Source organism: Hyaena hyaena, unplaced genomic scaffold (assembly GCF_003009895.1).
Source record: "Hyaena hyaena isolate Hyena2069 unplaced genomic scaffold, ASM300989v1 scaffold_547, whole genome shotgun sequence".
NCBI lineage: Eukaryota > Metazoa > Chordata > Mammalia > Carnivora > Hyaenidae > Hyaena > Hyaena hyaena.
Window position 1 is genome coordinate 628,741 of NW_024081177.1, and position 20,330 is coordinate 649,070.

Sequence of the window (20,330 nt, forward strand, 5' to 3'; positions counted from 1 at the left end):
TTCTTCATAGCTTTTCGTGAGAAAAATGCTTTTCAAATGCCTTTTAGAAAAAGGTACCTCAGAAGTTATGGTAATCCTGCTCTTGCTCCTTTAAACTATTATAACATCTCCACCAAGATTTCCAGATTTTCTATTTACTTTGATTTTTTCCTGAAGACATTGCTAAAAAAATAGGCAGAATCCATGATTTTGTCTTCTACAGAAGATTATATCTTCCTCACACTGTCAAGTGACAGAGCCTCCTGCTCCCCTCCCCCACTTTGCCACAAGCCTTTCAGGGGCAAAAGAAGCAGAAAAAACATGGCAACCCCTTCTGACTGCTTCCTAAAAGAAGTGACTGGGTGAGTGTAGAGATTTTCCAGCTTGGTGTCTCTCAGAAGGAACAAACAGCTTTCAGATCCACTGGCTCTCTTTAACACCTTCAACTACTGAGTCAGTCATCCTGGAGCTCAATTAAGAAATTTTAGGGGAAAATTTTTGTGCCACAGTCACGTAGGTATTGATTCCAGATCCTGGCCACTCCAGCACTCACAGATCTATTCTTCTTCTCAGAGAGGAACCAGAAAGGATCTGGTCTCTTGGCCCTGGGAAGAGAGGATTGGAGGGAAATCACTATAAACCCAGCCAAGTTCACACATAGATCTTGGGGCAGCATGGCATGATGTTTAGACACAACATGGGCTCACATCTAGGTGTGCCACTTATTAGATGTGTAACTTGACAGGTTTCTTAATCTCTCTGTGCCTCAGTTTTTTCATCTATAAAGTGAGGATACTGAAGTACCTACCTCATAGGATAATTTGAAAACTAAGTAAATTAATGTTATCAGTGGAAATTCAGAGTCGTTTGGTTAGATATTTTAATACTGCTTAGTTATTTGCATGCAAGTTGTTCTCATACATATGAAGAAATCAGCTGGTAGGCTGAGTCAAAGAACAAATTTATAGTCAGGTTTTATAAAAAAGTAAGAAGAGATAGAGGAAAAAATGTAAACAATCTAGGAATAGTGAATCCTGTTTGCATAATTTGGGGGATAAATTCATTATTCTAGAAGATGGAAAAGCCATTAGTCTGGGAATTCTGTCCAAAATTGGCCCAAGATGAAATATGTAAAAGAAGACAAAATAATTGCAGTTGTTTATGGATTCTTCAGAATATCTTGAGAATTTAGCTGTGGGGAAGACATTCCAGGCTGTCTCCACAATGTCTGTTCATCAACACTTCTTCCTTATTCAGTTTAGGTCTGTCTCCTAATTCTTGTAAGAATTTCTCAATATACATAAAACATGTATAGTAATCCTTATTACATAGTAAGCAGTATGATTATTCTAATGTAGTTTAACTTCAAGGGAAGGGGGATTAGGAATGGAGCATTAAGACTGAGGATGTAAGAGAGGGGAGAGGTAGGTGCAGGGGAAACACTACTTATTTTCTCAGTTAAGATGGTAGAACTGCTTATCCTAAACTGGAGGTACTTCAACCACTACTATATAATAGAATGAAATTTTTACACCACGTTGATTAAGGCACTCAGGATTTCTATAGGTATCCATATGGTTGGCAGGAGAACTAAAGTCATACTTGGATATGAAGATAAAGCTTTATAATCAGAGGTATCCAGGACTACTGAAAATAATTCGGCATACAAAGAGAAAGGGTCTTGCTCAAGCACGTAACACTGGCAGCAAAGTGGCTACAGCTGATGTGATTGTCATCTTGGATGCTCATGTTGAAGTGAATGTTGGATGGTAAGACTCCTGGAGTTTTCTTCTTCTGGGAAAGGGGAGAAAAGAGGTACAATACTGTACTACATACACGATAGGATATTGTGGAAATAGGGAAAGACAGTACCAGACCTTGAACAAAGAAAAGATCCAAAGATATAGTGCTTTTACCCAGGGAGTTTTGTTGGCTAAGGAAAGTAGTTCAGTGCTAGAGAAAAACAAAAAACAAAAAAGCAATGGGCTTGTAGTGTTGACAACTGGATACTGACCCTGACTTTGCTAAATAACTTTGTGACTTTGAACAAGTCACATTACCCAACTAAACATTTATGTCCTTAACTGTAAAATGAAGACATTATGTTTTGATAATTCCTAAGGTTTTTCCCAGCCCTGAAATTACATGATACAAAGAAAGTTATGTTCTTTGGAGAATCAGATAGTAAAGAGACATCATTTTGGAAAAAAGGAGACCCAAAGAGATAATGTAAATTTTGGCAGAATACCAACGGTCCTGTTCACAATGACTTGGGAGTGGTATTTGGGTATTAATTCCAATTTTTGAGATAAAGAGAGTGAGAGAGAGCATAAGTGGGGGAGGGGCAGAGGAAGAGAGAGAGAGAGAGAGAGAGAGAGAGAGAATCCCAGACTCCATGCTGAGCGTGGAGCCCAATCAGGAACTTGATCCCACGACTGTGGGATCATGACTTGAGCTGAAATCAGAAGTAGGATGCTCAAGTGAGCCACCCAGGCATGCCCCAAATGTGTTCTTGACAGAGGTCAGCTGTTAGTAGCCTCAGCTATCTGAAAACTATAGAGACTCTCCTCTCTGGAGAGTCCTACTTACTGTGCTGTACACCTAAATGAAAAAAGGTGCTCAGCGCCAGGCAAGATGCTTGGAGAAGTTTTGTTTGCTTTATTCTGCTAATTACTTTCATATCCAACCTGGGTTTGTTGTACTCTCTTCTTTCAGGGCAGAGCCCACTTTGGCTCGGATTCAGGAAGACCACACCGTGATTGTGTCTCCTGTGTTTGACAACATTCATTTTGACACCTTTGAATTGGAGAAGTATGCACTGGCAGTTGATGGGTTCAGTTGGAAACTATGGTGCCGCTATGATCCTCTGCCAAAGGACTGGATTGATCAACATGATGTCACTGCTCCAGTGAAGTAAGTCTGGGGCTTAGGGAACTTGACTGGCACCTGGGAAATCAGGAATGGATGGTTCTTGTTTTGTTTATCTTTCATGGTACTGATGAGAGTGGGTGGGAGGAGTGGAGGAGATGGGGTGAAGAACAGAGGATAGAGAAAAAAACTGATCCTAGATAAGAAATTATAGACCTTTTAGACTGTTTAAGGACTTTCAAACAAAATAAAGCAAAGAATGTAATGTTTTAAAGACCATTTGAGCCATATTAAGCCTTTATCAGGCTATGAAGTAGGGATATGAAGATGAAAAAGATGTAATTTCTCTTTTTTAAAAAATTTACTTATTTTGGGAAAGAGAGAGAGAGAGAAAGAGAGAGTGAATGAGCAGGAGGGGCAGAGAGAGAGGGAGACAGAGAGAATCCCAAGTAGGCTCCACATTGTAAGCACAGAGCCTGATATGGGGCTCAAACTCACAAACCGTGAGATCATGACCTGAGCTGATACCAAGAGTCTGACACTTAACTGACTGAGCCACCAGGAGTCCCCAAAAAGATGTCATGTCAATATAATTTGATAAGGCTATGGCAGCATGGGGACAAGGAAATGCCTCATGCACTAAGTCCAGCCTGAGGGTTTAGGAAAAGCCTTCAAGATAGGAAGAGGCTTGAGTAGAGTTTTGAAAACCAAATTGTCTTCCTACCCCCTCACCCACCTTCATCTTGACCATTCCTCCTCAAGAGGTTAATAACTCTCTTGCTGTGTGTTCTACAGGAGTCCTTCCATCATGGGCATCCTGGCTGCCAACAGGATCTTCTTCAGAGACATAGGATCTCTGGATGGTGGGATGCTGGTCTATGGAAGAGAGAATGTGGAACTTAGCTTGAGGGTGGGTATATTTCCTTCTTATTTTGAGACAAAGCAGGAGGGGAAATAATTGGAGGGTTGGTAGGATCTCTGGAATTCTGGAACAAGGCTGAATGTCATTGGCTCAAGAAATAGACATATTCTCATGTTTCTGAGTCACTAGGGATAGGTAGTAAAACTGGAGTAGAGCTTTCTGGTATAGGTCTATATAATCTTGGAAATATGGATGGAAGACTCCAAGCAGTTTCTAAGCATCTCTTAGGATAAATCAACTTTAAGTCAGACAGCTATCTACAAGATTAATCAAAGGGAATTTGAAATCGGCATAAGGATCCAGTGCTACAGATGTATGGGCAACCAACATGCTCCTGTATGGAGAGCTGGAGCCACTGACATCATGACAGAAGTTCATTCTGAGATGTAGTCTGGTCTAGGACAAATAGCCAGTGATGGGTTGTACAGCATGAAATTCTCAAACCAGTTCTACTTCTGATTAACTTCCTGTGTGTCTGGAACAGCACTGGTGTCACACTTCAGTGATGATGTCTCTTCTATTCCCCTGGTAGTTTCTCATGATTTCTCAGGTCAAACGAACAACCTGAATTTTTGTGCTGTATAAATGTAGCTTGCAAACTAAGACAATTGGAGAAAACGCAAGTGCAGGTTCATATTACATCAGTGTATTAGTTAGCTCCTGCCACAAAAATGCGGTGTTACAAACTGTCCCAAACTCAGAAACTTAAAACAACAATAATTTATTCTCACAGATCCTTGGGTCCAGCTGGGCTTATGTGGGGTGGCTCTGTTCCACACATGTTTATTCTGAGGCTCAGGCCAATGGGACAGTAGCTACCTTGTTCTTCTTATGCAACAGAGGGCAAGTGGAAACATGTGATGTCTCTTAAGGAGTGGGTGTGGAAATAGCACATAATTTTTATGCTCCATCCCATTTGTTAAAGTAAGTCACATGGCCAGCTCCATTGTCCAGGGTGTCTGTCTACAGTGAAGTCTATCTACAACGAAGCCATGAAGAGAGGTATGAAGAATTGGGGACAATAAATTAAACTTACCACAGTCAGTTTGGAAAAGATTTCATGCATAAAACATCCCCCCTGGAGTATTCCTTTTGCCTCTCCTGTATAATCTACAGGCCTTTGTTAAAAGACCTTGCCCTTTGGGTTTGTGATGGTTCTTACATCTTTCTTTCATCTTCCAGACTAAAGCTGAACTCTTACAAAAGGCAGCATAAGTTAGTGAAAATTGCATGGGTATTGGGAGACAGACAGACTTAAGTCTAAATCCTACTCTGTGACTTATCTTGGATAGTATACATGCTCTCTATGCCATATCTACTACATTAAGCACTGAGCATGGTGGGTGACGTGTGACTTATGCTCATAAATGGTAAATAATAATAATAATAATAATAATAAGGATGCCAGGATGGCATTGGAAAAAATTCTGGACTTGGGTTCTAATCCTGACTGCTAACTCATTGTGGACTGAGCTTCTATAAAACGGTGCTTTTTTTTTTTTTTTTTGGAAGCATATGGTATTTTCTAAAGCTTGCTCAGGACTACTCTTTTAATTTATTTTCACTGGAACTGATGACCTTAGAATTACATGTTATACCTAATTAAGTCCTAACCAGGACCCCATATTTATGTGTTAACAAATACACTTTGAGTCCCTATGTGGGTTATACCTTGAGCCAACAGTCATTGTTTGTCAGAGAAAACTGTTGTTTGTATGACGGTCTTGACAAATTTTTCCATTTATGCAAGAGGAGAAGCATCCTTCCGTTATCTACCTTGTAAGGATAATGACACTGTTAAAACGTAATAAATAATTTTAAAAGATTTATAAAGATATTAGTTAGAATTCTTATTTGGCTTCTCTGAGAGAGGCTAAAATAACAGGTTTAAACAAGATAGAAATTGATTCCTTTTCCCAGTAACAGTTCAGGATTGAGATGACAGGTTCAGGGTGATGGGGACCATGATTCTTCCATCTTGTGGTTCTGTCACATTCAGCACCACACCTGTATTCTAGTCAATAGGAATAGAAAAGGGGAAAAGCAGAGCGTGCTTTCTTTTTAAGGTCACTCCCCAAAAGTTGTATACGTCATTTCCCCCTCAAAACCCCTGGGCCATTGCTGATCATATGGCCACTAGTGAGCAAAAGAGTCTGTGAAATGTAGATTTCAGCTAGTTGCTTATGTGTGCAGTTTTCTTCCTATAACTATAAATGTAGAGGGAATAAATATTTGGAGTACAATTAGTCTCCAGCATGAAAATATAAATGAGGAAATAATTATTTTATGTGTGGTACTTAGCAAAGTCCTAAGATGACCCTAGTTACATTATAACATGAGGCTTTCCTACCTACCATAGCTTTCTATGAATTTGTCTGGAACTCCAATTACCTAAGTTAGGACGCCAAGCCCTTCTTACCATTTCTGAGGTCTTCATGTTTTCTCTACTCTCTCGTTTTGCTGCCTCTCTGTTTTCATTCTCCCACCCTGTGTTGAACTCTGCCATTTTAGTCTCCACGAGAAATCCTCTTTCTTTTAACATTTTGTGATTTTTTGATAGACTTTGCTGGAAATGTACAGAGGGTCAGGGAAGGGCCATTCTTTTCCTTTTCTTGGATGAAACAGTTCTACCCATACCCAGTTTCCTTAGTTTGTGTGTGCAGCTATTTGGCTTTTAAAACCTCTCAGCACTTGTTAAGATCTGTTTTTTTTCCAATGACAGAACTTGGGATACATCAGAGCTACATGGAATGTTTTATTCTGACATCTAGAAGCATGGCAGTGATGGTGCATATGGACGCATATGAAAGGAGACAGGCTCTTTGGGCTGATGCATAAGAAAGAAAAACCAGCATTTATTAAGCACCTTATGTATTCCTGGCCTCTTGCCAAAGCTTAACATGCTCACTCCCTGGGTTCAGAATCCAGCTATGTCATTTACTTGCTGGTAAATGTGGGCAACTTACTTAAATGGGAATAATAATAATAATATGGTGAGGAAAATTCATGAAAAGTATTAAGGTAATATGTGCCACAAAGCAAGTCATTGTTATTATAAGTAGAAGTTTCATGTCTCTGTGTGTGGTAGACACACCCACACCCACACCCACCCACCCATACCCACACCCACACACAGATAGTTTTAGGGAATGAGAATGGAGGAGCATTTGGCAAGTGGGAACAAGTTGAAAGAGTGAAATTTGAAAACTGTTGGTCAGAGATAATAGTTAACATTCATGACTTTCATCTTTTCACTTGAATTTAAGTTTTTTGTGCCAAAAGTTTTTTCTCCCCTAAATTCCTGTGGGTTGGAAACTACCATCAACTAAAAAAAAAATTGAAGTAAATTTGTATTTGAAATTTTAGATGTTTGGCTTCAGAATATAAAATCTGAAAACAAATCAGATGTAGCCTCCACATGATTCTGGAAACTAATGAAGAGAAATGGAAGAGGAGAATGGAAGGAAAGAGCTATCTAAAGTTAAAAATCATAGCCATTTATGGTTCCTTGTTTGTCACTTAGTCTTACTGGCAGCTGTATGCCATTGTGTGGATGAGCCACCTGAGGCTCAGTGAAGGGAAGTGTTTTGCCCCTAGTTGCCATCTGTGCAGGGATAGAATCAGGATTTGAACACAGGTTAGTCAGATTTCAAAGCCTTATTTTTTTGTCACTGTGCTATTCTGGGTTTTGGGAGTTGAGGGAGGAGAATCTATGGGTTCAGAAGTAGAAGAAAAGATGAAAAAAATTGAAAGTCAGGTAAGGGGACTGACCCTTCAGGTGGTCCTGAACCAGCAGGACCTAAGTTGCTCACTCTCATCTCAAAAGTCCCCTTGGGCATGAATGTAGCGTACTGCCAGATACGCTAATTAGCTGCCTGAAACTGCACCTTTCTTGAGAAACCAAGAAGAGAATACACCGGAGCCATTATATCAATCTAATATCATTAGATAGTTCTATCATCTGTCTAGATGAAGACCATATTTTTAAACCAAATGTTAGACCATGTGGCCTGACAAGTATGTTTGTACCCATCTGGGTGACAAAGAAGAATATTTTTAATTATATCATAAGTCATGGTATCTCTTGGTCAAGAATTACTTGTATTAATTATCTATGGCTGTGTAACAATATTATCACAAACTTGGTGGTTTAGAGCAAGGTGCATTTACCATCTCACAGTTTCTGCGGACTAGGAGTCCATGCATGGCTTAGCAAGGTCCTCTGTAAATCCATGGTCAAGATGTTGGCTAGGTTCTCATCTCTTATATAGGATTGACTGTGGAAAGATCTACCAAGCTCATGTGATTGTTGGCAGAACTCAGTTCCTTGAAGCCCTCCAGACTGAGAAAGCATTAAATTTTTTTGCTGACTAACAGTTGGAAGCCTCCCTTAGTTTCTTGCCCTGTGGCCTTCTTCATTATTGTGGCTCACAATATGGTGGCTTATTTCTTCAAAGCCAGAAAGACATCATGTCTCCTATTAAGATGGACACTGCAATCTTATATAGCATAATCACATACAGGCAGTCATGTACATACTGTCACCTTATATTGACAAATCATATTCTGTTGGATAGAAGGATATCACAAGCCCACACTCAAAGAGGGGATTAGGGAAGTGTGTGAACACAAGGAGGCAGGAATCATGGGAGCTCCTGAGAGTCTGTCCAGCACATTGCTTTATATCTAGCATTCAGGATAGAGGTGGTCATGAGCAGTTAAGTCCAGTGAGATTGGCTCAGGGTATGGTGCCTCTCAGGACTTTGATACTTTCTTGGGGATAAAGGAACAGAGGCAGCCACTCCTTTGGTTTGTTCAGGAAGATTTCCTGAAGGAGGTAAGAGTTTTGGAGCTGTCTGAACAACAGGAGAGAAGCATTTTATTTTTAATTATTTGCAAATTTTTAAAAATGTTTTATTTATATCTGAGAGCGAGAGAGACAAGGTGAGCAGAGGAGGTTCAGAGAGAAAAGGAGATACAGAATCTGAAACAGGCTTAAGGCTCTGAGCTAGCTGTCAGCACAGAGACCTACGCGAGGCTCGAACCCATGAACCATGAGATCATGACCTGAGCCAAAGTCGGACGCTTAACTGACTGAGCCACCCAGGCGCCCCAGGAGAGAAGCATTTTAGTAGACTTTTAAAATAGGTTGTTTTAGGTAGGTTGATTGAGAAGTAACATGGAGATGGCAGTGGCAGGACTGAATTTATATTTTAAAAAATGGTTCCAAAATATTTCTCTGTGAGTCTACAAACTCTGCCGCTTATTGGCCATGGGCCCAGCCTGCTGACAAGTGAATTTTCTTGTCTTCTCTTACAGGTGTGGCAGTGTGGAAGGAGAATCGAGATCTTGCCCTATTCCCGGATTGCTCACCTAGAGAGACACTGCAAGCCCTATGCCTTAAATCTGCATCTTGCCTTGAAGCGCAATGCTCTGCGAGTGGCTGAAATCTGGATGGATGAGTACAAATACATGGTCTACTTGGCCTGGAACATACCTCTCCAGGTTTGTCATGGAATTTAACAGAAGAAGGGGAGAATGAAGGAGGAGGAGGTGGTGGTAATGGTAAGAGATGGGAGGGATACAGTGAAAATGCCATCCCAGCCCTAAAAAATTGGATAAAGTCCCAACGGTGTGATGATAATGACACTTAACATTAATGTAGTAATATTATGCTCCAGGCAGTCATTAATTATCGCAACATATCTATGGGGTAGGTTTGTTTTTATGACTCCATATTTAGGACGGAGAACCAAAGCACAGAGAGTTGAAAGGAACTTGTTTAAAGTAATAAAGTAGTAAGCAGCGGAGACTTAACTCAAACCAAGGAATCTTCTAGATTCCATGTTCTTCATGCATCATCTGTACTGGGGGATTCCTTGTGGGGCAGGGCTGGACATCAAGAATTCACTGGTCATGAGGGGTAGGATGTGGGGTGGTAAGAGTAGGAACTGTAACCCTGCTGGATGCACCCAAATCGGGATGGGCTTCTTGGCTAAGGCTCACCAGCCACCGGAGGCCGGCACGGTATGCTGTCTTCCAGCCTGGAGCTGTGGCTCCACCACTATGATTCCCCATAGACGTCACTTGTAGAAAATCTCCTTTAACCTCTACATCTCATTACCAGAAAATGTTCCTTTCAAAAGCCTTTTCTGGCTATCATGAGGAGTATTTTGTGCCTTACTGGTGTAAACATTATCTCAAATAGGAACAGTTTGCATTAGTTTGCTAATGATGAGAAATAAACCCGAATGACCCCACTGCACAGGCCTTGCAAGTGCCTTTGGAACCAGCAGAGATTATAAGGGTTCAAGCTCTTCCCACTTTCCCTGGAAAACTATAATTATCAAGGTTACCTTACACGCTATCAGGAAAATATTCCATTCCCTCATGCGTCATTCATACCCTTTGGTGGAGTCAAGGATGTTACAAGGCACAGAAACACTCCATGTTTTATTTATAGAACCCTGGGATCGATTTTGGAGACATTTCTTCCAGAATGGCACTCCGGAAGAAATTGAAATGTAAAACTTTTGACTGGTATCTGAAATATGTTTATCCAAACCTGAAGCCAATTCACAACATTGTGGGCTATGGAAGAGTATGTATTATGAAATTGCATTTCAGATGTTAAATATTTGACTATGAAAGACAGTAAGACCTGAACTGCATGACTGCCCAGAAGATGGTTTCCAAAATCCATCCTACCCAGGATGGATTTCTACGCCTAACTTCTTTCTTGGCATTTTGCCCTTGGGCTCTCTGAGTTTCCTTTCATCTCTTCCTCCCCAGATCCCATCTTTTTACCATGTCTCTGTCTCTGGTTTCTTACTTTGCAAATTACAGCCCTAGGTCTGACACTTTCAGTTTCTCAGCCAACCAGGATGTCTGGCCTGGATCCCCTTCTCTATATGTGCTGTGATAGTCTGATGGGTGGGTGTCCCCAGGAAGGGGCATCATAGCAACACCTCATTCCAGCATCTGTCTAGTGCACATAAAATGGATCTCAAGATCCCAACCCCCTGCTCCCTTTTGGCTGGTAATTTCTGGCAACCTTGGAGTAGTGGAGAAAATACAGGGCCTGGGGAAGCTTGAGGGTCCTCATTCTCTGCCTCTTTCCAATGGTGTTTTTGTGTGTTTTGCCCTTTCAGATGAAAAATACATTGGATGAAAATATCTGCCTGGATCAGGAATTTGTTTTAGCCAACACCCCCATCATGTATTACTGTCATGAATATAGTTCACAGGTATTTTCCACAATGTCCCCTGCCTCGGTGGGGCGAGTCTGTTGTGGCTCAGCCCCTGGCAACCTTTGCCAGATTTGGACTTGGTGTTACATGATGCGAAGGCAGGAGCTGAGCATCCTGGGTAATGGGTAAGGGTGAAATCCAAACCTGTTCTTATAACTAAGTACTTCCAAGTCCATCCAAAAGGTCATAGCTAGAGAGGCCCACTTCAGGTATAGGGAGCACAGGTACAAAGTCTATGCTTTGTCACATTCATTCTCAATGGTAATGTTTTCATTGACAGTAATCTCCAGTCCCTTCCTATTCCTGTCTCCTCACTGCCTCCACCATCCTCCTACTGCTCTTGGGATGCCCTGGAAGGTAGGCAGGTGATGTTACCTGTGGCTTCTTCTGTAGAGAAGGAAACGGGCTGGAGAAAAGAGAGGCTAAATGGAGGTTATTCCATAGAATAGAAGAAATCTGACGCCAAGTGGAAGGTGCAGCCAGGGGAATTTTCCTCCTGAGAATATTCACATCTCTCTTGTTACTTGCATGTTGCCCTCACAAGAAACTTTTGATGGCATGCAGGATGGATAGCATTTCCAGTTGACAAATGAAAACATTGAGACACAAAAACAACCCATTTGTCCAAGCTCACTGAGAAAGACAGTATCAGATTAAAAATTGGAAAGATTTCTCGACAAGCCCAGCCCATAGCTGGGGTTTATGATGACAGCTTCTGAAGTTCAAGGATGTGTGTGTGTATGTGTGCGAAAGATAATCTCCCTTGTCCATGCAAATCATGATTATGTTGGAGCCCTTGTGTGGAAGCAGGCAGGCTAGTGTCCTCTTCTCATGCCTGGTCTTCCTAGAATCAATTGGGGTTTGGGGAGAAAGAAGCAGAAGTGACTCCTTGTTACCCAAGAAAGTTCAGTGCTCCCCCATGGTGACTGAGTGTCTTCACTCAAGAGCAGTCATCATGCCCACTGTAAAGTCAAGGCTCCCTCCCCTGACTATATCCATGGCAAACTTCTTTGCTTTCTTTTAGAATGTCTACTATCACCTAACTGGAGAGTTCTACGTGGGACCACTGATTGCAGAGGCAGATACTGATGATCACTGCCTGACAGACCCTGGCAAGGGGGAGAAGCCCACTTTAGAGCCATGTTCCAAAGCAGCCCAAAACAGACTGCACATATATTGGGATTTTAAGCCAGTGAGTTATGTGGGGTTTTTGTGTGTGTGTGTGTGTGTGTGTGTGTTTTTAAGGATAAGCATCTTGAAGTCTAGTCTGAGAGGTTCATATTTGATTTGATAGTGTTTTAGAAAGATTGGCTTTGTGGAAGTGTATAGGGAAAAGACTGGAAATGGAACTGAGCATGGAATGCTGAGTCTGTTGGCAAAGGTAGGTGGGTAAAAGGAAGCAATATTGGGATCTGTCATAGCTTAAGAATTAAGAGTTTGGGTTCAGTCCTAGTTCAGTCACCATTAGCAAGTTTCTTACCCTCTCTGAAACTTGGTTTCCTTATTTATAAAATGGAGATCACAATATCTACTTTAGGAGCCTATTAGGAAGATTAAATGAGATTGTGTAAAGAAGTTAGCATGGGGCCTGCACATAGAAAGTATTCAATAAATATTAGCCTTTGTGATTAATTTTATTATTAATGATAACCAGAGAATCTGGAGCACTGAGTTGAAATCTTGTAAGGACTAGTGTAAAAGCCCTGATTTAACTTCAGTATCAATTGATACTGAACAGGGTGGAGGGAATCTGGCAGAATTCACAAGACAATGACATAAAGGATCTGACTGACTACAATCTACACATGAATTTACTGTGTGATGGGGCTACATTAAGCTACACTGGCAGAGATGTGATGTCTTGATGAAGGGAATCAGTGCTCTGTCTGTGATGGTATCTGAACATTTTGGTACTGTATTAGCTTCAGGGACTACATTTTAACAGATAGGGATCAATCTAACTCACTTATTCATAACTTAAAGCTAATAACTCCTTTGAGAATTTTTGAGAATCTTCTTTCCAGGAAAACATATATACGCACATATGTGCACAATTTTGCTTACAACTTCAGAGGATTTTTGGATCCTAGATTAGGTCTTTTTGAATTAGGCAATATCAGTGAGAAGGAGGAGAAGGGTAAGTCATCTTCCTGCTCTATGCTTCCGGCTCTAAATGAACTACTTGTAATTCTATGAAAGGCTATGTTCCCTGTCACCTTAGGCTATTGTGTACCTGTTTTTCCCTCTCCTCCTACTTCTTCACTGGGCCAACTACGAAGTGTTCCTTGTTTCTTTGAGAAGCCATCTGTGACTCCATAGGATGAGGATGAGTGAATCTTCTATGTGCTCTCAGGGTCCCTCTTACAGATTCTATCTCAAGATTACTTCTAAGTGGCTCCTCACTTGCTTTTCATCACTAGACTGTGAGCTGGAAGGGAGAGCCTGGATATTGTTCTTGTTTTCTCTCTGGCATCTAGTACAGTGCCTGGAACATGGCAGGCATTCAATAAATAATTGAGTGCAGAGGAAATGAAAGACTGGCAAATCTGGAGGCACTGGCTTGGAGATGTCAGCCTAGAGAATTAGGGAAGAGTGATTAGACTTATTCAGTGTCTATAGGAGGGCAGAACTGAGACCAGTGATTACAGATCAATGAGTCAGAGTTCACCTTAATGTAAGGGCAGCAGAAGGCTTCCTAACAGCCTGATAGCTTAAGCTATCCTACAGAATAATGGGCTACCTAGTAGGCTGATGAGCTCTCTGTCAATGGCAGTCACCAAGCAGAGCATGTTTGACAGGCAGGCTCTGTCAATAGACGGAGTACTGGGGCATCTGGGTGGCTCAGTCCGTTAAGCCTGTCTGACTTTGGCTCAGGTCATGATCTCACGGTTCATGGGTTCGAGCCCCACGTCAGGCTCTGTGCTGACAGCCAGCTCAGAGCCTGGAGCCTATTTCAGATTCTGTATCTCCCTCTCTCTCTGACCCTCCCCTGCTCATGCTCTCTCTCTCAGAAATAAATAAAACATTTTAAAAAATTTAAAAAATAGAGTACTAACTGTGAGTTTTCAATGTCCTTAACAGTATCTTTTGTGTGCAGGAAATATTATTACAGGTTTGCTTTAGTTTAAAAATTAAATTTATTTAACCTATACATTAAAAAACTAGTTTTTCTTCAAACTTTTATATTCAGCTTAGAAATCTTATTATTTTATTTAGAAACCTAGCAGGTTTTATGGGGCGCCTGGTTGGCTTAGTCGGTTAAGCGTCCGACTTTTGCTTAGGTCATGATCTCGCGGTTCGTGGGTTCGAGCCACGTGTTGGGCTCTGTGCTGACAGCCAGCTCAGAGCCTGGAGCCTGTTTCAGATTCTGTGTCTCCCTCTCTCTCTGACCCTCCCTTGCTCATGCTGTCTCTCTCTCTCTCTCTGTCTCCTAGAAATAAATAAAACATTATAAAAAAAAAAAAAAGAAACCTAGCAGGTTTTAGCAATCATTTTCCCCCTTATTTCTAATCTGTCTGACTTTTATTTGTTTTTACAGCCATATTACATTAGCTAGAATTTCTAGTACGGTAAAACCTTGGTTTGTCAGCATAATTCATTCCAGAAATGTTTGTAATCTAAAACACTTGTATATTAAAGTGAATTTCCCCATTAAAATAATGGAAACTCAGATGATTTGTTCCACAAACCCAAAAAATTTATATAAAAATGATCATAATACTGTAATATAATACAAAACAATAAATATAAAATATAAAGAAAAAGAAATAAATTAACCTGCACTTACCTTTGTAAACCTTCATGGCTGGTATGAGGGAGACAAAAGAGAGGAGTGTTATTGTGTAGGATGACTTTCACTATCACTAACAGAGTCACTTCTATCTATTGGCTCAATGGAATCTTTTTCTGCATGGGGACCATTGTATACGCTTGCATGGATGTTGACTATACTACAGTATTAATAAATTCTTGTCATAAGTTGCATTTAATGTAACTGGCAATAAGACAGCAGAAGAAAGGGTCTATATCTGCAGGGGGCCTGACATAGAATGAAGCAAAGCATTCCTAAGCTTATTCTTGTATGGAAAAGCAAAAGTCTGTCCATAGGTGCTTTGAAGTGACAAAAAATAACACTAGTACCAGTTGTGGGCACCTTCCAACATTTTGAAAAATCACTGATTTCTGCCAAACACCACGGTCTGAGACTGAGCATCCAAGCATGGGAAACAATCACCCATGATCCTGCAGTGAGAAAGAGAGAGAGAGAGAGAGAGAGAGAAGAACTTTTGGCTCAGTTGTGATCATGTGACATTCAGCTTCCTGTACTACTTGTATTGAAAGACATCGCTTGTTTATCAAGTTGAAATTTATTAGAAATGTTTGCTTGTCTTGTGGAACACTGGCAGAACAAATTACTTGCAATCAAAGGTTTTACTGTACTATGTTGAACAAGAACAGTGAGAATGGATATCCTTACCTTGTTCCCAAGTGCAGGAGGAAAGCGTTGACTCTTTCATCATTATGTATATGTTAGCTATAGATTTTTTGTAGATGCTCCTTATCAAATTGAAGTAATTTACCTGAATTTCTAACTTGTTGAGAAATATTTTAATAGGCATGTGAGTTGGGTTTTGTCAAAGGCTTTTCCTATGTCAATTGATATGATCATGTTTTTTGTTCTTTAGCTTGTTGGCATGGTAGATTACACTGATTAATTTTCTAGTGTTGAAATAGCCTTGTGTGCCAGGAATAAATCACATTTACTCATGGAGTACACCTCTTCTCATAATTTCTTGGATTTGTTTTACTTGTATGTTGTTGATTTTTGTGTCTGAGTTCATTAGAAGTAATGATCTGCAACTTTTTTTTTTTTTTTCCTTTTTGGTACTGTCTTTGGTTTTAGTATCCAGGTAATACTGCCCTCATAAAGTGAGCGAGGAGGTGTTTCCTCTTTCTAATTGCTAACTTGTCCTGTTGACAAAAATTTCAGAATAGACCAGTTTCAGAAAGAGGCATTTCTGGAAGAGATTTTCTGTAAGAGATTATCTTAAATTGGTGTTAATTCTTCTTTAAATGCTTGGTATAATTCTCCAGTGGAACCATATGGGCCTGGAGGTTTGTTTTCCAGGGGCTTTCAAACCATGAGTTAAAAGAATTTAAAACTCTTTTGGCCTCATGTGTACCCCACAAGCTCCCACCTGTGCTCAAAACTATCAGTACGATCCCCTAAGCCTGGAGCCATGTCTGGTGAGCCTGGTTTCTGCTTTGGAGCACCCAAGCAGGGACACCTTGCTCCTGGCACACTTCCTGCACTCAAACCTGCCAGCTTTCGAGGCCTGTGTGCACAGAAGATGTGGCAGCCCAGCAGGCCATCTTTCTGGAACTCAAACTGAAATTTAAAAAAAAAAAATTTAATGTTTTATTTATTTCTCAGAGAGAGAGAGAGAGAGAGAGAGAGAGAGACAGCATGAGCAGGGGAGGGTCAGGGAGAGAGAGAGGGAGACAGAATCTGAAGCAGGCTCCAGGCTCTGAGCTGTCAGCACAGAGCCCGACGCAGGGCTTGAACCCACGATCCGTGAGATCATGACCTGAGCTGAAGTGGATGCTTAACCAACTGAGCCACCCGGGCGCCCCTCAGACTGAAAATTTTTAATGGTACATGGCTATCCAGATCATTTTTTTCATGCAGATTGAGTTGTCATGGTTTATGGTTTTTGAGGAATTGGTCCATTTCTTCAAATTTATGAGTATAAAGGTATTTGCAATAATTAATTAATACAAGTGACATTATATTAGTTTCAGGTGTACAATATAATATACCCAATTTATGTATATATTGCAAAGTGATCACCACAATAAGTCTAGTCAACATCCATCACCTTTAGCAAATTTAAAGAGGATTTTACAATTTAATAAATTCCCTTAAATATTACATACTATATTCATAAGTGTATTATTTTTAATGTTTTTAATGTTTTATTTATTTCTGAGAGAGAGAGAGAGCATGAGCAGGGGAGAGTCAGAGAGAGACAGAAACACAGAATCTGAAACAGGCTCCAGACTCAGAGCTAGCTGTGAGTACAGAACCTGATGCGGGGCTCGAGCCCACAAACCCTGAGATCATGACCTGACCTGAAGTCGGATGGCCTTAACCAACTGAGCCACCCAGGCGCCTCTGTATTCATAAGTTTGATACATGACATTTTCTTTCTTAAAAAAGAAATAAAATAAAAAAATAAATTTTGTTTCTTAAGAATGTCAATTATCTGACTTTAATTAAATTAATTTTAATTAATTTTTAATTAATTTAATGATTATTAAATTTTATTATATGTTTCAAAAGTATTTGTAATTGGTAACATTTTACAAATTTAGTTATTCAATTATACATTTTTAAATTGGTATCACAACATTAATTTGTACAACAATTTTTCTTAAACATAGCAGGTACTTAGAAATAGTAACCATATATAGAATTTTTAACAAATATATGTGTTTGATTCCGTCAACGTCTCTACTTGATCCTAAAAATCTGGGGAATTAAACATACTGCTTATGCTAAAGAAACAATTATGACATCCCGAAAATTTTGAAGGTTGCCTTTCCAAGAGAATTTTGGAAGATCACTTTCTCAGCTGGCTGCAGTAGAATATAGATGAGAATAGAATATGCTAATAGAATATAGACTCTGGCTGGGTGTGAGTTTGGAGCTGCAGGACATGTAGGGGAATTGTGCCCACCACCCTGATGTCTGAGTTTGGTCCTGTTTTACAGTCATTGTGTCAAGAAGTCCAAAAGTTGAGGAAGGAGGTGATCATGTAGCTCATGGTGTATTACCTGAATCAATTCATTCTATCCAAGCTTTTCCTATCCACTTTATCTCTTAGGACCACAGTTCTTTCAGGTAAGAAAATGATATTTGATGGAATGTTGGGGCCATTTGTGTTCTATTTACTTTGTAGGCACAGGTTACACATTCATTCTAGTAAAAAGCCACCAAAGATGTTTTCCAGAATTAAGAGGAAGATAAGACTAGATAATCCTTTTGTTTTCTTCCAGTTTCATGATTCATGTTTGTTTTTTTTAAGTTTCATTTAATTTTGAGAGAGAGAGAGAGCAAGAGCATGAGCAGGGGAAGGTCAGAGAGAGAGGGAGACAGAATCCAAAGACAGGCGACAGGCTCTGAGCTAGCTGTCAGCACAGAGCTCAACGCGGGGCTTGAACCCACGAACCATGAGATCATGACCTGAGCCGAAGTCAGACGCCACCCAGGTGCCCCCATGATTCATGTTTTGAGTCAACCAGAGGAGGTATGACCTTTGAAGACCAAAAACCCAATTTGAAGAGATAAGGTCTTTTTGAGACATCTGGACTGTGAGATGAGGAGCAGAGGTTGAGAGTAGAGACACAACTGAAATAAGGGAGATTTGGGTAAATGTCCTCATTCAGTTGATGGAGTTACACAAGGATGGACTCTGAGAATAGATCCGCTGAGATATGAGAATAGGAAACCACTGGTAGTGAGGGTTCGAGAAATAAAAAGGAAGAGATATCTGTGGGAATGCAGTCACGCTGGTGGGCATGGTTGCAGAAAGCAGTTTAGTTCTCTATAGGAAGAGCCCTGAAATTAATCAGAACCCCTAAACTCATTGTACCCCCTTTTAAGGTGCTCATTTTCTTGTAAGACAATATTTTAAAGACTAACATAGAATGTAGGTTGAAATTAATGTGGAAAATACCTTGATACTTATCATAGCAAAATTATTAGGAAAAATTAAATGTCCCACAGTAGGGGAGGTTTTTGTTCATCCCTTGAACTGAATATAGAGACATTCAAATTATATCTTCAAAAAGCATATTTTCAAAAATTAATGAAATTGGAAAATGCACATGGTATTAAATCATGATATTAAATTTAAAAAGCAGTATATACAAACTACATATACATTATCCTATTATGAATGCTTCCAACTTTTAAAATATGTTTTCCAAATTAAAAGAAAGAGCACATATTCCTTCTGTGGAAAATAAACAAAAATAAAAATTCTTTCAAAACTGGCAGGCAACACCTCCCAAATAAAAACCAAACCAAAAATATATAAGATCCAGATGAATACAATGTAAAGGAAACCAGAGAAGAGTCAGATGAGCATGTAATGAATACTTCCAAAAGACATGTCACATGCAAATGGAGAGTGTCGGAGGCGGCTCCGGCAGGTCCAGGGGTCCCTGAAGGTTGGATGACGGTGTTGGAGAGAGAGAGAGAGAGAGAGAGAGAGAGAGAGAGAGAGCCCTGAGATTCTTTCTGGTCACCAGGCAGGTATCTCTGCTCTGACTGGGGCTCAACTTTATTTTAAGTGTTTTGGAGACAGCACAGAAGTGGCATTTGCCTTAGACGATGATTTCTGACAACAAACTTCTTTGATATGTAAGAATTTCCCAGAACATAGATTTGTAGAAGACTAATGCATAACCTTTATCAATAGTGATTGAGGTAGGGGATTTAGATGCTTATCTTATGGGGATGGAAGGCATCTTTAGCATACCAGACCATGTTTTTAGCATAAGAGGGTGAAGTTACTTCGCTGTGAGCAGGGGTCAAAAACAGGTCTTTCAGGAGATACCTTTGCTCTCATAATCACAAAAAGAAAAAGTTCCTCAATAGGTTCCTTCACAAGGAGTAGTCAGCATACACAAGGCCAGAAAATGCTCCAGGCAGAAACAAATGGGTGGGGGTAGATATTTGCCCTAAACTCTAAATTAGGCTCTTTGCCTCAGGGCCAGACTCAAGCCCCCTTTATTATGTAAGTCTTGGATCTACAAGACCCTTAGGAAGAGCCTTTTGACAATCATCTTTGGAAAGGCAAGGACATGCCTTTCCTTATGATCAATCTGTGTGGGGAATATCCGTCTGATCTGGAATAGTCTGAGACCTGGTCAATACCAGCAGTCTCATTTACAACATGAGCCAGTAGTAGCAGAAGGAGATACCAGTTTCCTTGCTGTGACTGCCATCCAGAGAGGCGGTGCGGCTCCTGGCAGGAGAGAAAATAGAAAAAAAAAAATCAGTGATTTTATCTAAAAAATCACAATAAATTATAATAGCCAAGATTTCTTGAATACATATAATGTACCAGGCACTAACTTACATAAATCTTGTAAGAGGACTATTATCATTAGCCCTACTTTACTTATGAAGTAACTAAACCACAAAGAAGTCAAATAATATTTACCAAGGTCACACAGCAGATTAAGTGTCCAGAATCAAACACAGAATCTTATCCACTGTTTGTTATTGTCTCGTTGCTTGG

At 40.2% G+C, this 20,330-nt stretch overlaps 1 protein-coding gene across 1 annotated transcript in view; it reads left to right on the top strand.

The window, feature by feature from the left end:
- GALNT8 (polypeptide N-acetylgalactosaminyltransferase 8) overlaps window positions 1-20,330 on the top strand; it is a 44,566-nt gene that overhangs the window by 22,048 nt on the left and 2,188 nt on the right. Inside the window, exons 4-10 of the mRNA XM_039255755.1 lie at window positions 1,565-1,748; window positions 2,695-2,892; window positions 3,643-3,757; window positions 9,089-9,274; window positions 10,233-10,370; window positions 10,921-11,016; window positions 12,044-12,211. Coding sequence (XP_039111686.1) covers window positions 1,565-1,748; window positions 2,695-2,892; window positions 3,643-3,757; window positions 9,089-9,274; window positions 10,233-10,370; window positions 10,921-11,016; window positions 12,044-12,211 — 1,085 coding nt within the window. The remainder of the gene's footprint in view (window positions 1-1,564; window positions 1,749-2,694; window positions 2,893-3,642; window positions 3,758-9,088; window positions 9,275-10,232; window positions 10,371-10,920; window positions 11,017-12,043; window positions 12,212-20,330) is intronic.